The 17,127-nt window shown below is 44.9% G+C and overlaps 1 protein-coding gene across 1 annotated transcript in view; it reads right to left on the bottom strand.

Moving 5' to 3' along the window:
• Positions 1 to 366: 366 nt before the first annotated feature.
• PDZRN3 (PDZ domain containing ring finger 3) overlaps positions 367 to 17,127 on the bottom strand; it is a 222,923-nt gene continuing 206,162 nt past the window's right edge. Inside the window, exons 6-10 of the mRNA XM_046675187.1 lie at positions 8,493 to 8,591; positions 7,310 to 7,372; positions 5,247 to 5,348; positions 3,469 to 3,585; positions 367 to 2,747 (exon numbers count right to left, since the gene is read on the bottom strand). Coding sequence (XP_046531143.1) covers positions 1,182 to 2,747; positions 3,469 to 3,585; positions 5,247 to 5,348; positions 7,310 to 7,372; positions 8,493 to 8,591 — 1,947 coding nt within the window. The 3' untranslated portion in view covers positions 367 to 1,181. The remainder of the gene's footprint in view (positions 2,748 to 3,468; positions 3,586 to 5,246; positions 5,349 to 7,309; positions 7,373 to 8,492; positions 8,592 to 17,127) is intronic.

Below are 17,127 nucleotides of genomic sequence, written 5' to 3'. Positions count from 1 at the left end.
TTAGTTATTACGGGCAGGCAGGAATGGCTGAAATAAACCAAAGAAATGTCATTGTAAACGTGACCCTGACCGATGTACTTGCTCATAGTTATCCTTGTTTATAGGCTACTGGGCCAGGGTGAGGCTTTCTGCAAGACAGAAAGTCAGAATGCAGGATTCAACGGTAAATTTGAATCCTTATTTTTGCTGACAGACCTTGGTTTTGCATCTGTCTTTGGGTTCCAGGCAGAATGCAGGCGCCAAACGATCTGAAAGACTCAAATTCTTCCAAAGCAGCAGGTAATACAAGGAAGGAAAAAATAAACACTGCAAAAGGCTTTTATTTCATAGGCACCACTGCAAAATGAGGAATCGCTTCAACACATATCAAATAGAAAATAATAATTTATTTTAACTTCATTTCACTTAATGTTCGTAACTAATCATGATCTTGTGAACTTGCTTGTAAAAGTCTGTCCCTTCCAATCTACAAAGCAAAGGTTTACTACAATGAGCACTTACAATTCCACGAACCGTCTTCATCCACAGCTTTCCTGTACATGCAAATTCTTCCAACGGGCTGCAAATATTTGCACACATGCTTTAAACTTCTATAAAGCTGCACGATATTTTGCTTTCTGTTGAAACTTTTACACTCTTTTGGGAACTTTAACCAGAAAAATGTTTAAATGCGTACCCCAATTCTACACGCTGCTGGTTTGGTTATGTGTATTAAGTTGTTAACCACAGAGTTTCGTGGTTTTGAGTCAAACCTCGACCTAAATAATATATTAATGGCCACTCATAGGAAACACATTCAGCAAAGTAACATTATAAAATAGGCTTCCATTAAAAATACACACTGGCAGTTGTATTTGTGTTTTCGGCAGGAAAAAAAAAAGCGTGTTTAACTTTTTTATATGAATATAGAGTAAGCAAATTATTCTGTGAAAGTATGCTTAATAAAAGATCCTTTTGAAATTTAAACACTTTATGTAAAAGGTAACAAGTAAAAAAGTACAATTGCTATTTGAAAAAAGCTCTGTTAGGGTGGTTTTGTAAAATAGAGCTCTGACACCCAGAGTTGGAGAGTTCCCCGATTTTGGCTATAAACATGACGACCGTACTCATCTTATATACAAAAACTTGCCGCATTGAACGAGGCAGGAATTTCTACCCCACTGGTAGTGTTCTCTTTAAAATTATACAGTAGTCACCGATAAGAACGAATTGTATACTCTAGTGCCGTCTGGTGATTTTGTGCCGTGGGTCAAGAGTTCTTGGATTGTCATCCAATTATCAAATATCTTTTTATTCCTCTTCTTCATCATCTTTTTGTGGCTCAGCTCAAGGATGTTCATCTCCTTCCTGTCCTCAGCTCCTTGCTGCTCCTTCAGGCAATCCAGCCTGCTCTGCATCATGAACTCGCGCCTCCGCCTCTGCTCCCTGGCCTTCACCACGTGCTGCTTCCGCTCCTCCTTGCTCCAGTACCGGCCCATCTTCAGCTCGCTCATGGCATCGTCATCGGTGGTCATGCCGCTGCGCTCCTCGCGGATCTTGAGCGCGCGCTCCCTCAGCAGCCGGTCCCGCACGGGCCGCTTGGTGATGTAGCGCGTCCCGTCGCTGCGGATCTTCACTTTCCACTCCATTCTCGGTTCCGACTGGTTGGCAGAGTTCAGGTCCTTGCACATGCTTACCAGACTCATCTGGCTCTGTGCGTACTCCACGGCCGACTTCTGCTGGATCAGCTGCATGTAGCTCTGGTAGTGCTGGGCGTGGGCCGGGATGTGGGCATGCTTGTAGGGCGAATGCTGGAAGGGCGACAGGTAGGAGCTGCCCAGCTTCTGGCTGGGCGTGGGGCTCCCGCTGCCATCACTGGCTTTCCTCTCCTTGCCCTCCAGGACCTGGCCGGGGTCAAGCTCTTTAGGAGAGGAGCTATAGGGAGGGGTGCCCACTTCGGGATCTTCCGTGATGGAGAGCAGATTCTTTGGGGATGGCCCATAAGCTTCGGAGGTCCCCACAGCCCCCTCGCTGCCAGGACAGCTGCTGCCCTCTGCCACTCTCCTCAAGGAGTTATCGGGGGACATTTCCAAGGTGAGCGGGGTGCTCCGGCAGCTCTCGCCGGTGTTGTAGGCACTCGAGCTGTCTTTGTCGGATTTCTCGGGGAGCTCGGTGATGTCCGAGAGCTCGTGTCTGCGGACGTCGACGCTGGTGTTGTAATTGCGGAAGCCGCTGTTGTGTAGCATCCAGGACTCGCGGTACTGCTCCTTGAGCTGCTGCATCTTGTGCGCGCGCACGATGCTCAGGCACTCCAGCTCGATGCTGCGCAGCTCCTCGTTCAGCAGCTCCAGCTCCTTGTCCACGCTCTCGGGGTCGCTCTTGCTGGCGTCCAGGGGGCTGCTGGGGTAGTAGAGGCTGTAGGGGCTGGCACTCTTCACCTGGCACTTGAGCTCCAGGAGCTCCCGGAAGCGCTCGCACTCGTCCACAGGGATGCCCAGGTAGTCGGCGTCGGCGCAGTCGGCCGAGATGAAGGACTCGTTGCTGAAGGGCAGGTCGCCGCTGCCCAGGGTGTCCTGGCTGCACGTGAGCTTCCTCTGCCCGGCCAGCGGGGTGGAGGACGCGGTGGCGTCATCGCCATTGTTCTCCTGCTCCGAGCTCTCGTCGTTGCGCGTGCTTTCATCGGTCCGTCCCACACCGCTGTCCTTCTCGTGCTGGTTGGACAGGATGGTGGCTGTATCTGTGGTCCCCCCGTCTTCTTCATGCTTCTTCTACACAACAGAAAACAAGAACAAACAAGCACGGTGAGAAAGGTACCAGGTGTGACCTTCCCTTGTAGGACAAGGGTTTCTGGAGAGGGCGGGCTCTCCATTTCCAGAGCTGAGGAGCAGTATTTGATGAGGCCTAGGACAAGGGCCTGGGAATTAGCCAGACCTACGGCTTACTACCTGGGCCAGCCACTTATCTTCACGCTCCTCTGTAAAATGAGGATAGCAGTCACCTTGCCTCAGTGAATGATTCTAGCTATCCTATGACCCAGTGCATGGGAAGCAGGCAGCATCTAGGGCCTTCCATATAAGGTCTTCCTCAGCTCACTCATATGGTACTCAGTGGGTTATGATGACTTTGATAATGGTGGTGGCATAGAAGGGAGTGAAAGGGTGCTAAGTGGCTCAGGTTAAAGGGGAATTGCTTTACTTTCAAAAACATGACTTGGTTTTCTCTGATCTACGTGAATGCTGGCATGTGTGTTTTCCAAACACATATCAGAAGGTCAGCTGTGCCTCAGCATTATCGCTCCGCTTTAACAAGCCAAGCAGCGCTCTCCCGGCCGGGGAGGGGATCCGCTTACAGTTCCCGAGTGTGCAAATAGAAAGGCACTCAGTTTGCTTTCTCGCTGCCTTCCAGGCGGGTGGGTTTCTGATGGTCTCTAGCCTCATGAAGGGAGATGGGGGGAGCAGACTGGCCTTGAGGGCTGGCCGCGGGCCTTACCTGCTGGAGCACGCTCGCCGTGAACTGCATGGCCTGGTGGTGCTGCTCCTCCAGCATGTCCATGTGCAGGTCGTCCAGATAGTCGTTTCTGTCATCGTCCATCCAACCTTCATCCAGCTGTGGAGAAGCAGCAGCCAACAGATGCCTCAGAAGAGATTCCTTTTGCTTTCATTTTATTTATTGTTTTTAAGAAAGGATATTATTACCTTGAGGAAAAATATTTTTAGGGCTCCCTCCAGGAGTCATCAAAATGCAGTCTGCCCATCGTTTTGCTATACGTCAGAAGACTATCCCATCCTCACATTTAAGAGACCTCCACCCTCCACCGTGTCTGGCAAAGTCTCTAGCGTCCCATGTTCTTTTTGCAGGGTGAAGCTCCTTCATCCACGTCAGCTACTTTCAGAGAAGCGGGCCACCTGTGTAGGTGCCTGCTGCTTGCCAGCCCTCACACAAGCTTAGCAGGCTCCAATGTTTTTCCTGACAGAAAACCAGAGGTCTACGAACAAGCTGTTTGGCTCGGGCAAGGCCTACCACTTTTATTAGACCCTTTTCTTCCTTGACTCTAAGAGAGCAGACTATTCAGGGCTCTGAGATCTACAGCCCATGGGCCAAATCTGGTCTACTGTGTGGTTTTGTTAAAAAAAAAAAAAAAGTTTAATCGGCACACAGCCGCACCCATTTGTTTAGGTATTGTCTGCGGCTGCTTTTGCACGACAACGGCAGAGTCAACCAGTGGCAACAGAGACTGTATGGCCCCGACAGCCAAACATATTTATCCTTTGGCCCTTTAAGGAAAAGTGTGGTGACCCCAGGATGAGATAATTGCTGCATTCCTTGTGAGCTCAGGATGCTGTCATCTGTGATGAATCAGACACCCTTTCTGCGCTGTTCCTAGATTGTTAAAGAGATCCACTGCACCAGATACTCTGCTAGAGCTAGTCAAAATAGGTCAAGAGTGCCACCCAGTACAGCTGATGACCCCCTCTGCGGAAGGAGTTACCGTGGCCCAGTGGCTTCTGAGTTGGATTGATGGGGCCCGAGTCCCTCTCGGCTCTGTGGTCCTCGGCTGCATCTCTCTGGGTAACTTGTGGACCTTAGGGGAGGAACCTGTGTGTAAGGTGCTCCTCACAGGGCCTGCCTCTCACTCATCAGGCGGTCACCAAGTGTTAGTTATTACTTATCAGTGTTTCTTTCATTTTTCTTTTCTTAAATAAAAACTGCATTATGTTTAAGGTATATATCATGATGATTTGATATACATATATATAGTGAAATGATGACTACAATCAAACTAATTAACACATCATCTCCTTGGAGTTACCATTTTTTTGGTGATGAGAGCAAATCAAATCTACTCTCTTAGCAAATTTCCAGTAGTCAATACAGTATTATTAACTATAGTTGTCATGGTGTACGTTCCCTGCACTCTGCAGTTATAAATGGGACCCACACAGATCGAGGCTGGAACATTCGTCAGGCCTCGGAAAGTCAAACATCTTGACAGCCACGACCATGGCTATATTTTCCATTCTGTTTCCTTCTTTTTCCCTTCATTATGATCCCTGCATTAATGAACCTGCTGGGCCTACAGCGTAAATGCCAGAGAGGATGTCAGCACCATCCTTAAATGGTTAAAACACAGAACAGATTCCCTATTCAGGGGACAAAACACTTTCAAGTTCAGATTCAATGCTTGGGCAGTCTCTGCAGGGCTAGGCACTTGGCTTTGTTGATTTTAGAAATAAAGACCCAGCTTCACATGCAGGAAGCCGACCCACCTGGAGTTCGGGCCTTGCAATCAGCAATGAAAAGTTCTTGTTTTCTTCACTGGTTAAAAGAGCCACAGCCTCTTCACGGTTCTGTACCTCTATTCCATTAATCTTCAAAAAAAAAGAAAAAGGTGGAGGGGTGGACAATAGCACAATTAAATTGTGCAAAATCATTTTATATTGTTTCAGGCCTACATCTGCCACCCGCCTGGAGCTGGAACACAGGATTTCCACACAGCTTGCAAAGAATGCTGATGTTGAGAAGGGAAGGCCTTGCTCAGACTGGTCTATGAGAGAGCCTCCATGGGGCAGATCAGAAGACGACCATAAAGTGGAGGCTCTGTGAACAGAAGTGGCTGGGACTCCAGAAGGCAGCACAGAGAAAAATCACAGCGTTGTGAAGAACGAACATCTAAGCAATTTAATTAGATGTAACACTTGGGCAGGAGTAGAAATGGAATACACGAAAGCATGACTGCAGATATTTTCAGGTAACACGGGAGAAAAGGAAGTGACGGGTCTGATGTGAACATTATGGAAGTGGAGGGCAGAGAAGGAAATGGAATTATACCAGGTGTTTTGTGTCCCCAGTTTGGCACTTGAACTTCTCTAGGCAGGACAGAAGATCAAGTGGGAGGGATTCTCTCACTGTCACACCTGATAACTCTCTTGCAGGATTTTTGCTTCTTTCTTGACAACTTTGAGCTCTGCTAGTCTGGAGGTTGCAATCCCAGGGTGGACGATTCCTCCAGGGGACACAGCCACGGTCCCACTGAACTGGAAGGTCAGCCTTCCACCTGACTCCATATGCCAGTGAACCAACAGGCAGCAAAGGGGATGACTCTAATGGTTGGGGTGATTGATCTCGGTTACCCCAGGGAAATGGGGTCGCTGTGACACAGTGGAGGCAGGTAGGGCCATGTAAGGAACCCTGTACTTCCAGGCCCAATGGAAAACGCTAACGGAGAACTATAGCAACCAAAAATGGCAGTGTTGCTGAGGGTTCAGACCCTTCAGGAATGAAGGTTTGGGTCACTCCACCAGGTAAGGGACCCTGAGCAGTTGAGGTTTGAGTTGAAGTCTGTGAAATGTAGAATAAGCAGCAGAAAAGGAAAATAAAAATTACTTAGGGTGAATAAAGAGTGGGCTAGAAAATGAGAAGATACGCATGAGAGGAGGCAGAAGCTAACCCTTGTGGGACACAGTGAACCAAAGAATCTCAATTTCTGTGAGATTAAAAAAGACCATAGCTAGGGGCAGGCCTGGTGGCGTAGTGGTTAAGTTCGTATGCTCCACTTTGGTGGCCCAGGGTTCGCAGGTTTGGATCATGGGCTCAGATCTGCACACTGCTCATCAAGCCATGCTGTGGTGGCATCCCATATACAAAATAGAGGAAGACTGGCACAGATGTTAGCTCAGTGACAATCTTCCTCACACACACACACATACACACACACACACACACACAAAAGACCATAGCTGGAAGTGAAACAAAGTGTCTCATTTTGACTTTAAAGAGCAACAGGACTCAAAGAGACTACCCTCAGAGGCCATTCCACATAATAGTTAAATGTGGAGCCATGAAATTTAAAACACTGTTCAATCCATTTTGCTAAATTTGCCAAAGATGTTCCCATTTTTAGGATGAGACCAAACCGGAAATGCTTGGTCCAAAATGAATCCTTCAGAGAAGTCTAAAATAAGAATTATTCTGGTTCACAAGTTGTAAACTATTGCCCTGATTTGGCACAGTAGTGTGTTATCTTTGGCCCAAAGAGAAAAGAAAATGAGGTGAGCTGGTTCATATCCTGTAAGATGCTGGGGCAGCTGCCCTCCTTAGATGGGCATTCTTTCTCCAATTTGTCTCAGTCCTCACCACTCCCTCTTGCATGTTATTTTCAGAGCTTGTGCTTCACTGGTTAATTTAACTTGTTTTGCCTCACTGCACATCTGATTTGGGGATCCCTGTTCTTAAACTTCTTATGCATTTTCAACCCTAAAGCCATTATTAGAACCAGTTTGTTCTTTCGTGATAGGCAGAGGGTGAGGCCGCAGGTCAGAAGCTGACGTACCTGGATAATGCGATCTCCTTCTCGGATGCGCCCATCCTTGGCTGCAATGCTGTTAGGGTCGATCTGAAACACACAGTGGACATTTCAGCCCTGAGTGGATAACTCAGACATGCATTAAAATAAACAACAGCACTCTCCAACGGCTCTGTCTAACACACAGTCATGCTCATCCCTCTGTTTTTGTTTTGCACAGAAATAAACAAGACTTAGTGTCATGCAAGGAGAGACAGACACAGATTGATCTGTTTCCAAGCTATTTCCAGGGTCTGTTCTTGGATCCCTGCATGACAACCCTGTTATACAATTGTGTATAGAGACCCCGCTGACCTAGGGGATGGAAGGGCACAGCTGACTTCTGTTGCACGCACGGTAATGAAAGTCAGAAGTGTGATGCAGACCAGGTTAAAGGGTACCCTTCCTTAGGCTGATGAACACCCATACCTTGATTACCAAATACTTATATTAAATTTTGGAAATTAACTTTAAAAACAAAATATAATTGAGACAAGTGGGACTGAATATGGGAGGTGCCCTAACATGCAGTAATGATGGATCAGCTTAAGCTTGTACATCCAAAGGGATAATTATTAAATGTAGCAGACACATCCTTTGGTTCATTCCATAGAGGCAGATTTTATTTCCTGACAAAATTGGGTTTATGTGCTTGCAAAGATGGATGTACATGGTAAAGGATCCATTAGTTGCTTTGCATCGTCTTCTCTAGGAAGATCAACACCACGTCCATCTGTGTACTTTGAATTTGCATTTAACTTCTATGAATTCAACTATACACATTCCACCAAAAGAAAAAAAAATAAAGAGATAAAGAAATAGTTTAAAAAGCGTAAATGATTCCATCCAGTATCCTATTCACTGAACATGAGTCAGGAAATGGGAATCTGTGGTTCCCTTGGGGTTGAACACACAGAAGCACGTAAACGGCTCCATTTTATGGCTGATTTGCAGGCTTCTCAGGGGTAATTTTGCCTTCTGTGCTGACAATAGAACTTAACCCCCATGCAAAGATGTAACTCCATGGAGTGTGATGAAGGACACAAAGAAATTTGTGTCCTCCCAAAGACTTCTCCATGAGCCAGACATAAGGGTTGGTTAACGCTAAAAGAAAAAAAACCCAACTTCTTTTGGTCTTGACATGATAGTTATAAGAAATTAGCCTTCCTACCTCACTTATATAAATCCCAATGTCGTCCTCGTCATCTGTCCGGTAGCACACTGTGAGTCCCAGCTTGTCCTGGCTGTTCATTCTGTAGAGATCCACTTCCTAGACAAAGAAAAGGTGGTCCCAGTGAGACTCCAGCTGGCAGTGAGAGCTGGAAGGATGTCAAATGCTTCAACAATATTTTGTTTCAATGATGAACTGGATTTCTTTGCATTCGACTGTGTAGAGCAGTTAACTTACTAAACAAAAAGTGATTATGGGCACGGGATCAATGCCCAGGGCATTTCTGAGCTCTCAGTCAATATAAAGTCATTTTGAAAATAGTTATTTTATTGATCTCCCAAAAGAAAAATTACCTATATTTCACTCAGCGTCAAGACTTCTGGGGTAGGGCTTTTAAAAAGCATTCTTTCAATGTCTGCCACAAAGAAGAATATTTCCATACCCCAACCCAGCCAGCCATTTCAGTACAAATGTTTCCAATGTGTTCGGTTAGATTATTTCACGTTGCGTTCCCTTAATATTCACAGTAATAGAACTTGCAAACAGATTACACATAAATTGATCCGAGAGAGGAGGGTAACGTGATAGTGTGCAATTAATGCTTTCCACAACAGCTGTGATATTTACAGTCGAGAAATTAGTTTCAGCCGCTATTACTGCAAATTAAATAAGATAAAAGCAAAGTGAGCCCAAATGCAAGACACATGAGCACAGGGAACACCACTGGATTTGCCAGTTAGTCTACACTTCGGAATGAAGTCAGAACTTTGAACGTTGCTGGAGCCTCAGGAGGAAGTTCTGGGGTTGTCTGAAAGTGTTAACAGGACAGGCTGGCCTCTCCACACACAGTGCCCACCACCCACCAAAGATTCTGCAGCAGCAAGCTGCAGGCCTATCTGAAGGGCCGCCTGGTAGGAACACTGGGTCCTTGGTCTGCTTTCAGGGTTATCTGCTTGCCAGCCAGGAGGGTGGAGGGGCTCTAAGAAGTGGTCTTCAAGCCACCATCTCTGGGGACCATTTCTTCTCTCCAGGCTCTTCTCTGAGCATGGTGAGGACGCAGTTGCCTCTGCGGCGAATCTTAAAAGTGGTTACGTAGCAGATACTTCCTGAATCCTCCCCTGATAAGGGAAGGCTGCCCAACGCCATGGACACTTTCCAGGCAGAAGAACAGGAGGTGCAAAGGCCCTGGGACAGTAATGCCAAAGCGCTGGGTACAAGGAAGAGAGAGGCGGGCTGAGTATAGGGAGCTCAGATTTTATTTCAACATCATGGGAACCCATGGGAAAGTTTTCACTGAGGACTGCCATGATATGATGGACTATTTTCAGCAGTCTTTCTGGCTGATGTATGGAGTGTGACGTGGTGGTGAAGAGCTGGGGCTATGAATACAGGCAGACCTGTGTTCAGATCCCAACTCTGCCTCTTTCTAGCAGCTTCACCGTGGGCTTGTCCTATATGTAAGCCTGTTTCCCCACTAGTAAATGTCATCCTGCCACCTCAGGCAGGGTGAAGAGTCACTGAGATGATGCTCTCAGTACAGTGGCTGGCCCAGAGAAAGTCCATGGAGAATGGTAGTTAATTATGTGTAGGTATGGTTACTCGCCTGAAGTCACAGAAGCTGTCTGTAGCAGAGTGGGTATATTTCACATGCCCCCCTCAATATGATTATTTTATTTTCTGAACATTGATATGTTAATTAATTCAATCACTTCCTAATTATAGCTTTAGCAATATGGCAAATTTTCATGAAATGAAATCTCATTAGTTTCTGATAATTTAGTTGAGTTGGATGGAAATTTCTTTCCTCATGTTTTGAGAAATAGACTAAGCAAAGTAATGGAGGGAGCATGAGTTCAAGGGTCATATTTAACCGTGAGGGCAAATTCTTTCCAAATATTTTGGCATGACCAATTTGCAGACTACAAATATACTAGTCACACATCATCCTCCTATGTTTCCAACAGGTCTTTCTCTGAGGTAACACGTCATTTGGGTCTGTGTGAAAGGAAAGACTTTCTCTGTTGGCACTTCCTCACAGTTAGCGTGAATCAGTGGAATTTCAGGATTATTTGTTTCGGTCCAACTGCACAATTGCAGCTGAAATGCTGCCACGGAGCCCTGCACTATCATGGTGGAAGCCAGCTGGTTCTGGAACAGGTCCATGTGCAAAGCAGAGAGAGATAACTGGAAAGGTTGTAGGAAGAGAAATGAGTAAGACAATAAATGTTGTGATATTACTTTTAACAGAATTAAAAATATAATAGAGGTTATAGCTTTTTCTAGATAATTGGCTGCCAAGATGAATATCTCAAGTAGAAAAGATATCATAGTTCCATTGGGCTTTATTCTAATACTACTCGAAGTATGGCTGTGAGGAAATAAGTACAGAAATTGAGAGGAGTGTTTAGAAACTTCTAGAACAGTTGGGCATTGTCATGATAACCAAGGGCAAGATTAGCAGACTTGTCCTACTGAACGTGATGTAGACTGGTTCAGGTATTGTTGAACTCAAGGGGCGAGCTGTATGTAGGGTAAGCTATGTGGTCACATACGGCAGAACCACACATGGGTCACACTAAAAATTAAACCAACTGGCCGACCTGTTCCTCATGGTTTTTCACTATTTATAGCAAAAGCATGACTTTGTAATAAACATTTAGAATTGAGAGCTCCATTTGAGAACCCAGGAAAGTGAAAAGTCTGGAAATCATGTCTTGGAAAAGAACAGTATAATGTACTAGTGGTATTCAAGTAGGAAAAAGGAAGACTCATAAGGAATGTGAAAGCTGAAGGTCTGCGATGTAAAAAAGGATTACCTTTATTTGGCCAAGTACCAAAAGTAGGCGGTCTGATATCGAAAGGGCTTAGTAAATGATTCTGACAGAAACCTAACGTGAAAAGCATTTCTACTCTATTTTTCTGTCAATATTTTGATTGACAGATATTTGGAGAACTACTGAGCTATAAATGTGGACATTCATTCATGTTGCTACTGGTGGGATGAATTTTTTTTTTCCGTACTTTTCCTTTCTGAATCTTCCAATTTCTTCCAACAAACCTGCATTACTTTGATAACCAAGGAGAAAACTTTCTTAGAACAAAATGTCAGGTGGGAACAGAGGACAGCTTAAAACATCTGTCACTTTAAAATATTTTCACCTGAATCACTGATGATAGAATTAAGGACCATATCATACGCTTTCCTTACTTATATGGTGCCGTTAACCCCACATGTGGTCCACTAATTAATAATAGATTCCCCATAAATACTGTTTGGAATTATATTACACACAACACATGCTGGCCAACATTACGACATTTTTGCACGGGAGAGAAGAGGTTCTCATGACCAGGTCTGTTTCCAGTTCTTGATGTTCTGAGCACACCTGCTGCCTCACTCTAGCAGAAGGAGGGAGAGCCCAACATGCATTAGCCTTTAAACCCCACTGCAAATTCTCCCAGGACTGACTGTCACGGGGACAGTCGCAGTCTCACGTTGGCTGGATTTGACTTAAGTACTGCAAAGGCCGGGATGAGAAGCCCAGGCCTGGCTCCAGCATGAGGCACACACTGTGTCAGGGCAGGGCACAGAAGGAGGCGGCTCGAGTCTGAAACACCCTGAGTATGTCAAAGCGATCTCCTCACCCCTAATTCCAGTTGGCTGTGAAGCAAAACTTTAGGACTTGATCTTTGAAACAGACTTAAGAATGGGAGTATAATTCTAGTTTCGGGGCAGTCCTCCGAAAGCAGCTTTCTATCTTGGAAATGGTCTGGTTTTAATAAAGGATGAGTGTTACTGGATGAACAAATGCTGAGAAAGCACATTTTAAGTAATAACACAGCAGAGGGTGTTCTGGAGTTTACTCTGGGTAGGTACTTGACATTGGTGTCAGATAGGATGGCGTGTTATCTGGATCTTCTCAGGAACTCTAAACAAAAGCCGGACAAGTGTCACTTAGAAGGCACATGGTATGACTTAGCTGTGGTCACTCAATTTCCAAGGGATAAATCAACATCATAGAGAAGAGCCTGGTTGCTAAGAGTTAAGCAAAGACTGAACCATAAAAGGTTTTCAGAAGTTCTTGGAACATAATGTAAGAGCAGCTGCTCTCTTTGGATCTGTATAGATTTGCGTTTTACCTTGGTCGCTCATGAGAAGATAAGGCAATAGCAATTGAATAATAAATTGTGCAGTAAAAGCAGTGTCGAGCCTTATCCACTGTGCACAGTAGGTGCTTAATAAAACTGAAGGAATGAGCCTGAGATCCCAAGGCAGAATAAAGATCCAAATAAAAAATAAGCAGGGCTCTGCCATTAACAAGCCAGGTTGCCTTGGGAGAGTCATTGCACTTCTCTGAAACTTCTCGCCAAACTACAATTTTATAACCAAACACAGGATTTCGGGGCTCAGTGGAAATTAGAATTCTTCAGACTTACTGGGTGGTTTGCAAATTCTCAACACTTCATCCTCACTCTGAGCTAGAGGCAGAACCTTATGCAATTGAGCACATCACTGAAAGCAGGAAGGTTATCAATACATATCTATCTGTCTGTGATGATGGAGATAAGATTTCAAGGAAGACCAGTAATCAAACAGGTATGAATAATGTATTAGCATTATCTGGATTACAGCTCCCCCCGCCACTGGTGTACTGTTGCTTACTGGTCTAGGTGGACTGCTGGATAAGAATGAAGAGCTAAGCCTGACATTTCAGATGAAACTGAAACGACAGTTCAATTAAGAGAAGTAAGGCGGCCACTCCACTTTGGTGATTCGAGCTTTCTGTTTCGACATCAGCCTCTTTAATCAGAGGGCATCCCAAAGACTAGTTTCGATGGCTTTTCCACCTGTAGGAAGACTAGTCACTGAAGCATAACTCTACCCGAGCAGCCCCGGACTGCTGGGCAAATTTCTTTAAAGCATCTCAACACTTTCTATATCTATGCGAGATGGTCTGTGGGATATAGAGATGTCTCTAAGAAGACTGCATTTTCGTTCAAGGACCTTAAATTTGAGATTAGGGTATAAGACATTTATTCCCTCATTTCAACAAATGTTCACTGGGTGCCTACTAAATGCCAGGCACTGACTAGGCAGGAGGAATGTAACAGTGAATGAGTTAGATGAGAGCCCAGGTCTCATGGAGCTTGTATTCTAGTGGGGGAGCCAGACAATAAGTAGGACGTGTCACAGTTGGGGGAGGGGTGCTTTAGACACAGTGGTGGGAAACTTCTCTGGAGGTGACATTTGGACAAAGGACTGAGCCAGGATGAGCTATGCTTGGATCTGGGGGAAGTGCTGTGCAGGCTAAGAGCAGGTGGGAGGACAAAGAATGGTCAAGTCCTGAGGACACTGGGAGAGTGGTGAGGAGGCCGACTCAGTGAGGACAGAGCTGACAAGAAAGGTTCCCTGGAGGAGCCCTTGTGCTGTGCCTTAAAGGCTAAAGAAAATGTCTAGATTGGGTGGGGCATCCTGCATTATCTCCAGGACAGTCCCCATTCCCCTTGATCTACTTAGGCTACTCTGTGAAACCGGGTCTGAAGGTCATTTTAGTCCTCCTCTTGGATTGTAGCTTTCCTTTCCTTTCTGATCTCAGAATTACATCGTCAGAACACAACACAGGTGATGGCAGCTTCATAGCTTGGCTAGGATGCTACTGACAAATCAGCTGGGAAATTAAAACAATAGATTAAGGAAAAAGCCTTCTTTAGACACCTATTTTCTTTCTTAATTGCCTATAGGAAGATCTAGAGCAGGTGTTCAGTACCTGAAAATTTATGGGTAATTATTTGGCTGCTCAACCCGTGGGTATACTTGGGTATAATCCTTTTAACTCTAAGCAGTTTCACAATAACAGGGATTTGACACTTACCTAAATATGATCATTTTGTGTGCTTTAAAAGAGAACATCTGTTTTTCTCTGTGTATTTGCTTCAATAATATCCCAACATACTCATATATTTTCCTCCTATATAATATCCATGGAGCTGGTTATTTTTCAAAAGGTGTAGACGTTGATCTAATTCAACTTAGATGATGAGCAGTGTGTTGAGATTGAACCTTACTCAAAACAAGCCTGTTCCCTCTGTAATCCAACCCAAGAGTCGGGGAATAGAAGAGATGGGCCCTAGTAGAGACAGACTATTGACTCTTCTAAGAAATCCTGTAGGATGCAGGGATGACAGGTACGAGTGAGTATCCCTGAAAACTGCTCAGGAAGATTCTACCCGAGTCTTCACCTCAGGACTTAGGATGGGCTGTTCTTCCGAAACCACCAGGTTCACTTGATGAGATGGTGCTTGGGAAACAGAAATAACCTGCTGACACCTCGGCTGCCATGGACAGAAGTCCAGATGTGAAAGCAGCCTTCCTGCCTGGCATGGACTCATGCTACTATGTGACAACCAGTCGAAAGAGCGAGAGATGGAGGATGGCCATATTTTGGTTTTCCAGGAGATGAAAAGCTCATGTCTAACGATCCTAATGGCTTATGAACCTCAAGGAATAGGAGCTCCTCAAGGGCAGGCAGCGTGGTGATTTCCTGATTTTGCATCTAGCGCCAAACAGTATATTTATGTAACAGATGCTCAGTAAAAGCTGGTGAGTAGAAATAAAGAGGCATGAATGTAAAGTCTCATGGCAACAAAGATCTAAATTAAAATACTTGACTAATTTTCTAAACACTTGAATTCTTTGTCTCTGCTTTTTCTTCATGAAAAGAAAAGAAACAAGTCTTAGCATAGTGTCGCATGTCTACAAGGGGCTTAGTCATTTCTAGTCTTATGACTTCACTCTGCATGGACAGCAAGGATGATATTAGAGACCTGGAGGCACATCTTTACGCTATAGTGAACAAAACTATTTGACAGTGTGACCCAGGACTACAAGAGCAAATGGAAGCTTGGACTTCTTTACCTGAGCCCATGACCTCTAGGTCAGGGCGCATTCAACTGTCATGTGCGCTGAGGCACCTGGGTTTCTTGTTGAAATGCAGATTCTGATTCTGTAGGTCTGAGGGCCAAGATTCTGTATTTCTTGCAATCTCCCTGGTGATACTGCACCGGTCCCTGCACCACACTTTGAATGACAAGGTTCTAGGGACCTGTTTAAGAGTAGCTCCTCCTATAAAAGCAAGATGCTCTCAGCTAGTTCACACAGAGAAAGTTACTTTCCTTAGGGAGAAAGACTCAGTTTGCGCTAGTCTTAACATTTCTTTAATATTAGCCAATCTCCTGAGAAAAGAGAAAGAGAGCAGGAGGTAATGGAGAGAACTGGCCCCAGGCTCCTAGCCCTCAGCAGGCACCAGCGATGGGCACCAGGATTTAATAACACTGCCTTGTGTCCACTGCACTTATTGTACACCACCTTCTGTTTATGGCAAATGATGCTGGTTTTCTGCCTGAGTCAGTAATATAGCATTTCCTTTAAAAATTTTTTACTTTACTTTAAATGAGGTGAGTTGAATAAAGGGAAACAGACGTCAAACAATGGTTCTGGTGGTATTCAGATATAACAAACCAATTGTAAGGCAGAGTGGGCCAAACTGATTAGATATTGTGGGAACTCCGTGGAAACCATATGCGAACTCTTATAGATGGGAACATTTTTCCAGGGAGAGCCCATAGCTTCCATCAGATTTTCAAAGGTGTTAGAAACTAAAACAGAACTGAAGGACCCACCGCTATAAAGTCAAGTTTAACTAAATACCAAAGCGTTACAAAGTCTACACACTACCCCATAAGCCTAGCTCCTGAGATATTTAACAGGGTTCTGAAGACTTCTATTTTGTCACAGTTACAACAATCATCAGAAAGCAGTGTTGTCCTATAAAGATGATTAAATTGTCCTTCTTCTTGCAGTGCAGTATTCCAGAGAAATCTAGACCTGGAAAATGTTAACAGGTGCTTGGCCAAAGAGAAGCTGATAGAGCAAATAAATAGGTTTGGGTAATTCTGCCTACTGTATCCATTCCCCACTCCCAGGGCATTTACCATGCTAATTAGCATATTCAAGATTCTGAGAAGTCCTCTACAAGAGGAATCTGTTTATTTTTGTACATTCTGACATTTCCCAAATGTATTGATCATGGAACCCCCTTTGCAAACACCATGTATGAACAACTTAATTAGCAACTTAAGAACAAGTGTCCTGGGGGCGTCACTGGCTGCTTCACGAACTAGCCCCGAAGTTGGGGAGATGGGATATTGCAAATAAGAGGCAGAATCCCTAATTTTCCGAAAGGCACAGGCTGTATTTCCTGGGGCAATTACTAGATGGCAAGTGCTTTGGTCTATGGTTGACAGCAAGCAGAAGCGGTCAACAGCAGTTTTTAGAGTTAGAATAATTGCCATTCCAGTTTAGACCACACACATTTATGGAGAAACTTAGTTGCCGTCACTGAGTCCATCATGCCTCTAGTGCCAAATACACTGATCTGTCCGCATCTGGCTGCAGGTGAGCAGCCACTGAAGGCATTGTTTGCACACTTTTATTGATCTTTGTCTTCTGTTTCAGAACAAAAACTCTTGGTAACTTTAAAGGAATGCTCGAGGAACACAGCTGTTTTCTCCTCTTCTGCTGCCTCTGTCACTGCGCAGGAACCCACTGCCACTTAACAACTCAGCAAGCTCAGAA

This window comes from Equus quagga, chromosome 1, assembly GCF_021613505.1.
Source record: "Equus quagga isolate Etosha38 chromosome 1, UCLA_HA_Equagga_1.0, whole genome shotgun sequence".
Taxonomy (NCBI): domain Eukaryota; kingdom Metazoa; phylum Chordata; class Mammalia; order Perissodactyla; family Equidae; genus Equus; species Equus quagga.
The sequence above is the reverse complement of the archived record's forward strand: the minus strand, read 5'-3'. Positions and strand labels throughout refer to the sequence as shown.